The sequence below is a fragment of the Trachurus japonicus genome, chromosome 12 (genome assembly GCF_045865225.1).
Source record: "Trachurus japonicus isolate A0001 chromosome 12, Traja_1.0".
In the NCBI taxonomy this organism is placed as follows: Eukaryota; Metazoa; Chordata; class Actinopteri; order Carangiformes; family Carangidae; genus Trachurus; species Trachurus japonicus.
Genome location: NC_140918.1, coordinates 30,070,758 through 30,078,647, shown reverse-complemented (window position 1 = coordinate 30,078,647; position 7,890 = coordinate 30,070,758). Strand labels below are relative to the sequence as shown.

The following is a 7,890-nucleotide window of genomic DNA, read 5'->3' as shown; positions in this document are numbered from 1 at the left end:
GGAAACAATTATATTATAGCGAACAATGGAACTGTGTATTTTTTTTTTTCTCAGGTAAAACCTCTTTTAGGTCACAAAATTGTCCGTTTCTTTGGGTCCATTCACAACAATGCATGTTGTAAATCTCTGGGCAGGGCTATGGGCTGGCGTTGCTAACGGGAGAAGTGCAGAGAGTCTTCTACTGCAATTAAAGTACTTAGGGGCTATTTGTAGATCATACAACCCCACTTCAAAAAAATGCTACTATCCCTTTAAAGTGAAAGCATAAACAGGTACATAAATCTTTCCATATGTCCTGGCTCCTATCTCTCCATGTGTTAACCCTTCGTACCACGGGGCTATTGCTTGACACCCTCACATTCTTCAACAAGACACAACAGTTCAGAACAACTTACATAAAGACAAAAGTTTCAAATCACTCAGGATTAGAAGAGTTTTCTTCTGGGTAAATCCTTTCTCACAAATAGCACAACTAAATGGTTTCTCCTTTGTGGAGTCTCAAGTGATAACTAAAACTCCCTTGAAGTCTAAAATGTTTTCCACAGGTAGGACATTCAAATGGTTTCTCTCCTGTATGGATCCTTATGTGTTCTTTAAGACGGCAACTTTTACTAAATTGTTTACCACAGGTAGCACAGACAAATGGTTTCTCTCCTGTATGGACTTTCATGTGTTGTTTAAGACGCCATTTTTGACGAAATGTTTTACCACAGGTAGCACAGTCAAATGGTTTCTCTCCTGTATGGATCCTCATGTGTTCTATAAGAGGACCTCGTTGACTAAATTGTTTACCACAGGTAGCACAGTCAAATGGTTTCTCTCCTGTATGGATCCTCATGTGTTCTGTAAGATGACCTCTTTGAATAAACTGTTTACCACAGGTAGCACAGTCAAATGGTTTCTCTCCTGTATGGATCCTCATGTGTTCTTTAAGATGCCATCTTTGACTAAATGTTTTACCACAGGTAGCACAGTCAAATGGTTTCTCTCCTGTATGGATCATCATGTGTTCTTTAAGATGCCATCTTTGAATAAATGTTTTACCACAGGTAGCACAGTCAAATGGTTTCTCTCCTGTATGGATCATCATGTGTTCTTTAAGATGACTTCTTTGAGTGAATTGTTTACCACAGGTAGCACAGTCAAATGGTTTCTCTCCTGTATGGATCCTCATGTGTCTCTTCAAAACCGAGGTTCTGCTAAATGTTTTCCCACATGCTGAGCAGCGGGGAGACTTCTTACCAGTGTTACATTCTTCATCACTTACATAAACAGCTTCACTGTTCAAACCGGACTCAGGTGCTCTGGTTTCTCTCCAGTCACCATCACTGTCTTCAGTCTTAGAGGACGACTCTGAGACCTCATCATCTGTATCTGGTTGAAGATCTTCATGTTGATCTGAGTTCCTGGCTGGTTCAGATCCTCCACAGTCGTCTCCATCGGCCTCTATCTGTCCAGCTGAGCTGCTGGATGGAGGCTCTGCCTCAGTTTGTCTTTGATGAGGTTGTAGGGACTGAGGTTTCTCACCCTCAGTGTTTACATGAACAGAAGTGAGGAGGAACTCTGGAGTGGTCGGTAGTTCCTCCTTTTCTTCTTTAACATGTAGACTCTCTGGGTTCTCCTGATCCAGACTAGAGCTCAACTCAGGAGGATCCTCTGCTTCAATCTTCAACAGGTGCTGATCACCTGCAGAAACAATGACACATCATGAACAACAGTGTCTTCATACTGTCACTCAGGGAATTTTGCTCCTGCTTTGAGCCTCTGATTGGCCGGAGGTCTCGGAGCTACTTTTTACTTTTACTTGAGTGGATTTTTACACCAGTACTTTTACATTTACTCAAGTAAAGTTTCATCAACGTAACAGTACTTCTACTTTTAGTACCTCCAGATTAATCACTACTGCGCTGATGTTTGTATAAAAAAGGCTATAGATTGTTTCAACAGTCAAAACATCCGGTTACAGTGACAACACTAGCTAGCTAGCCTGTGAATGTACAATAAGAAATGACTAGCCAGTACTTCTTGAGTCTGCCAAATAGCCTAATAACACAGGGACCAGATCTTCCGGTCTTACCAAGATTGTCAAGTTAATGCTATCGCTAGCTTGCACCAATTGTGACCTGATCCAGCAAAATGAGTTAGAGTGACCCAAATTTCAAAGTTGAGATTTTGGGATCAATGGAAAGAGGAGAAAATAAGCTTTAAAATGATACCCTCAAAGTCATACATTGGGTGGTTTTCAAGATGTGGTCATTTGAATTATGGTCTTACACTCTCTTTTTCCAATTAAAAACCTGAGAAAATTGTGTTTAAACAATATAGAATGTCTCTGGTTTAAAAGCAAGTGGACTCTGGCGTTTGTTCCTGTACCATGTGATTACACGCACCCTATACAGTCCCCAGCTCAGGTTCAGTCTTACTCAGTCATTCTGAAAACAAAGTGAGAGTGGCGAGCTTACATTAGTTATAGCTTGCTGACAGCTAGCTAATTACGCTACCTGAACTGGTGAAATATGACGGAGGCTTAATACCGTGCCTTCAAACTAAATAAAATTACAGACTGCTTGGTTCATTGTAAAACATTTATTAATTTCTGTAAATGTGTTTTCTGTACGTAGGCTATGCTCCAAGGCAGCGCTGCTCTTTCTGTCCAATAACACACATGAAGCTTAAAAATGCCATAGGCTACATAAAATACATTAAGCAGCAATATGTATTTAAAAGATGTTCAAGCAAACGCACATAGTTTGAAACAACATTCAAAACACACACGGCCAGCATCACAACTAGGCATAAAGTCCGGTAGCTGATAAAAGGTTTCATATTTTTTCATGTGAGAAAGTCACTGTTAAATCCCCAGTCTGTGGTCAGTTTATCCAGATATCGCCTGTTGGAAATTTGCTCTGACGTTAGTTTAAGGAGAAATACAGAGGGAGCAGCGACCAGGGGCTAGTAGGCTACATCCATGCAGGGTTTGAAATTAACTTTTTGACCTACTAGCCAAGTGGCTAGTAGGTCAAAAAAGTTACTCGCCAGACAGATTTTTTACTAGCCAAAACCAACAAGTTGCTTCCCAATCGTATTTCGACGTCAAGTTATATAGCAGTCATAGTTGTACCATATAACAGTCATCCTGTTCTTCTCAATCAATTGTGCTCTGTAGACGATGACCTTTCAACTTTTCTGGAATAACAGTAGTTTGTGTGGCGGCCTGCCACAGGCTCTCACAGAAAAAAAAAAAAATATATATATATATATATATATGTATTTTTGGATGACTTTCTTTAATGGAAGCAATTTCACAGGTAGCAACATGACAGTACAACGTGACATATACCCCTTTCCCACTGGCCAAAAAACCCGTTTAAACCCGCTAACAATCGGCTTTTGGTGGCAGTGGGAAAGGCGCACCGAGCCGCGTCGACCCGCGGGTCAAACAACTCGGCAAGCGACGCGGGTTAAAATCGCCTTTAATCAGCTCGGCTCCGAACGGCTTGCAGTGGGAACGCCAGACCCGCGTCAACCCGCTAATTTACGTGATGACACTGAACGTTACTTGACGCTACGTCATCGCGCCGGTCACGTCTCATATCACGTACCAAAACAAAGCTCTGCTCCGCTCTTCTCCGCTCTGCTCTCATCCGAGACTGGGATCAAAAGATCAGAGAACACTGACCAAAAACGATAGAAAAAAAGAAAAGAAAAGAAGCGACAGTCTGTTTAACTGACGTGTTGTGCTGCGGACGTCCGTCATCCGGCCGCAGCAGACTCTCTGTCCTCCGCGGTCCTGGTGCTCCAGGTCAGCCAGCCAGAGAGTCTGCCTCGGCGGACGGACACTCCGCGGCAGGCGGCTGTGGCATGACTGTGTGTGTCTCTTGCACCGCGGATGAGAGCGGGGCGACTGGTTTATGCTCTGTCTGATCCCTCAGCGGGGGTCAGACTCGGCTCATTTTGGTCAATGGGAAAGGGGCCAAATGCCGATTGTTAGCGGGTCGACCCGTGTTTAAAAAACCCGCGTTGACCCGATAATTTTAGTGGGAAAACGGCTATAGAGACTTCCATTCTTCCGTTTTTTATCCCTCCCACAATCCCACCCCACTCAAAGAAGAACAGTATAATAATAATTTTTAAACAGCGCTTCACCAACTCTCATCTCTGCCAGTCAGTCCACCTGCCGTCTCTCTCGCACGCACGCACACACACACACACACACACGCACATACACACACACAGACACGGGCGCACATACACACACAGACACGGGCGCATGGACAGTTGGCACTTTGCCGCTCGTAAATGCGCTATATCGCGCTGATTGTACAGTGTTCAAATACCACCCCCCCGTCCGACCACCGACTCCGGCGTGCTAACAGCTACCAGCTACCAGCTAACAGCTAACAGCTACCAGCTACCAGCTGTGCTACAGCAGCTGACTGAGCCTTTTGGAGCCGCGGCTCGGCTCACGTTAACTGGGCTCGGTGCGTTCCTCTCGGTCAGCTGTGAAGCAGCGGTCTGATAAGCATGATGTCCGTCACGTGTCCCGTTATGCGCGACGAAGTTGTGACGTTGTCAGGTGACTATTTGCTTATAATACACTGGGGGAAACCCTGGAAACAGATTGGGAGTCTAATTTTTTCTAGCTCGCCAGGTGGCGAGACAGTTAAAAATCTGTCTCGCCACAGAGAAATCTGGGTCGCAAATGGCAAGTGGCGACCGCTAATTTCAAGCCCTGCATCCATGCTACCGGCACGTCTCAGAGGCAGTAGTCGGTCTACTGAACCGATAGCCCGGGGCCAACTCCGTCGTCTTCCCGCTGGTGATAATGAGCCAAGTCACTTTATCCGCAAGTTTTTAGAGGTTTACCGCTGGCTGGTTAAACTCTTTTTAGGAGATTAATGTTGGTCTCATTGATTAAATCTAACAACTGTGGCAGTCGCCTCAAAGCCGTTGTTTCATCCAGATAAGGTGCACGCGCCTTAAAGAGACAGGTGCATTGCCTCGCCTCGCCGCCCCCTCTCCCCCCTCAAAATTATTGCGGATTTACACGAATCACACAAATGACCCATTTGGGATCCCAAACGGCGAATTTACCAAAAGGTGACAAGTTTGCACCCCTGAACAAAAACACAAATAATAAACAATAAAACACCTACTAAACAAATAATAAACTAACAGAATACAGAAATCTAATCATAATGAAATCAAATAAATTGATTCAGAATAATCAAATCTAAATACCAGTGTTGGGCAAGCTACTTGGAAAATGTAGTGAGCAAGCTACAAGTTATTCTACATGAAATGAAGCTTCACTACACTGAAGCTACCCACCAGAGAAATGTAGCAAGCTACGCTACAATAAAATGACAAAAGTAGCTTAGCTACATCAAAGCTATTTAAAAAAAAAAAAAAAAAATTACATCAAACCAACTTCATTCCAAGTCATTGCTCTCTAGTGATCAAAAATGTTTCATTTTAATAGTTTAGGCTATTTAAAAAATAAACTGCAAAAATAATATTTGAGTAATAGCTTCTCCTCTTGTCATTTGTCCTGCCTAAATGCCCTTACACACACACACACACACGATGTTTTCTGACTGAATTGTGAGCTTAGCTGGCGATTGTTGTGTTAGCTTCACGAAAATACTTTAATGTGAATGTGTGTCCTCAAACCCCTATTTGACGTGTTGGACGTTGAGCGCAGCTTCATTTTTGGTTTGCAGAGGAAGCGTGCGAACGTGTAACGGGCGCAACGAAAATCAAAGGGCTCACTTTGCCACGTAGGCTACTCACTCGCAAACAGCGGCTCACTTTACCGCGGTCAAAAACAAGACTATGGGAATAAATTCAAATAAAAGAAAAAAATTGTTAACTTGCTAGTCGATAAGAAGTCAATTTACAGACTAAGTCGCCTCAACTAAAATACCTAAGATACTGTAACTTCGTGTAGTACAATTGTTAGACACTAGGCTAGGCCTACAACATCCACTTTGTCTACAAGTCACAACTTTGAGGTCCATGGATTTAAAACTGAATCACCAACCGGTTTTGTTGTTTGTTGTGACTCGAGGCTGCAGGAGAACATCCAGCATGTTCCTCTGCCGCTCGATCTCCTGTCTGAAGCCCGAAGCCTCCGCCTCGTAGCCGGCTACGACTCTGTCCACGGCCGCTAAGATTTCCTGGGAGACGGCGGTGAGTCTCTCGGTAACGAATCCTCTCAGAAACTCGACCTCAGACATTTTACTCAAACTCTTTGTTGTTCCTGAGAGGAGACCGTGGATGTATTATATTATCACAACGACAGCTGACTACTGTCGGTACCTCAGCCACTGCGGTTGAATCTCGCCTGTTAAATCCTCATCATCATTACTCAACCTCTTTGTTGTTCCTGGAGGAGACCCGAATCGTTTCCTGCTGCTAGACTCTCTTTCCCGTTTGGGCACGTCACGTGCATAGATCCACCAGTCGGCAACATGGATGCAACCAAGGGAACGCCTGCCCACAAAAAACGTCACTTCCGGTAAGAGCCGCTGTTTGCGTGCGTGCGTGCGTGCGTGTGTGTGTGTGTGTGGGGGGGGGGGGGGGGGATGAAGGGGGACACTGATTCTTGAGAGTCGGGACAAAACATGTCCCACATAGAAAAGTCTTATTTATATCAAAAATGAAGAAATTAATAATGATTGACATACTCACAAAGTTAGATCTAAATGAACTGTGAATACTGATGTTATGTTTTAGCATAGATAATTCCTTTTTTGGGGGATATTTGTTTAATTATATGACCAGTGGTCAGATGGCCCATGTTATTTCTCCTGTCCTCAGCAATAGGTCACAATAGTCACCAGCCCCAAAAAACTTTAAAAACCTCTACAATTGTGAAAACATTTATATTAAATCAAAGATAAGGGTTATAAATGTATAAAACAATGCATGCCATGAACATCTAAAAATATTTTCCGCACATCAAAGTTGTGTCCTCTGTTTCCGTCAACTCTGTCAGATTTTTTCATGAACTTCAGGCAATAGCACGGCCAGCTATCCCTTAGCATCCCTTTTCATTCTCCTGGCCATGGTGAATGCATCAACACCACACATAGTCTGGTAAAGTTGACATTTGATATTTTAGATGAACAATGTCAATTTTCCTATGGTCACAGCCAGAGCATGTCAATACCATCTCTCCCTTATGATTTTTTAAAAACCATATAGTGGACTCAATGAAAGTATTGTATTGAGATTATGGAGACAGCTATAGCCAAAAAAACTAGCTAGCTAGCTGCAGTGCTTTTTTCTGCAGAAGGAAAAAAACATGCCATTTCGTCAACTCCGTCAGGTTTTATGTCTGATGGAGTTGACTTGTAAGCTGACGGAGTTGACAAATCCACCAATAACTGCTTAAATGTGCTAATATTATACGATTTTCAAATATAGTAAAGGAATAGAATGTTATTTTAGTAGTTTTTAATAGTTTTCACTATTGAAAACATAGGCTACACACTTCTTATAGAGCAGGGAAGAAGTTCAAGGTTGCTTTTTCAAATCAGTTTACTTGGACCATCATACCAAAAGTGCACCTGTGGTAATTTTGTCTTGATATATTTTAAGATCCATAGGATCTGTGTCCAGAATGCCACAGCATCCAGTCTCTTTGACTTGGACAGTGTGCAAAACCCTGCCTTTCCACCGTCATTAGTGTAAAATATGCAGTATTGTCATCTGTGGCAGATTCGTCCAAAACAGACACATCTTTCAATCAAATGCTAGATAATGTGACATTATAGAAGGGCTTCGGAGTACAGAATGAAGAAGTGCAATTTGTTATAGTTTGGTGTATTTACAGTTTTGTTTATTATAGTTGAATTAAAAATATGTTCAGTAAGACAAGGGATT

General features: G+C 42.8%; 1 protein-coding gene across 2 annotated transcripts; it reads right to left on the bottom strand.

The window, feature by feature from the left end:
• Window positions 1-314: 314 nt before the first annotated feature.
• Window positions 315-6,453, bottom strand: LOC146977776 (uncharacterized). Of its 2 annotated transcripts, XM_085794214.1 has the most exons (3): window positions 6,376-6,453; window positions 6,044-6,249; window positions 315-1,686 (listed from the first exon to the last, which is right to left on the bottom strand). In XM_085794214.1, the coding sequence occupies exons 2-3, from the start codon at window positions 6,237-6,239 to the stop codon at window positions 473-475; spliced, it is 1,410 nt and encodes a 469-aa protein (XP_085650340.1). In that variant the 5' UTR covers window positions 6,240-6,249; window positions 6,376-6,453; the 3' UTR covers window positions 315-472. The 2 variants fall into 2 exon arrangements, with proteins under 2 accessions (XP_085650340.1, XP_085650341.1); XM_085794215.1 differs by lacking the exon at window positions 6,376-6,453 and having other exon boundaries at window positions 6,044-6,361.
• Between the last annotated feature and the right edge of the window lie 1,437 nt (window positions 6,454-7,890).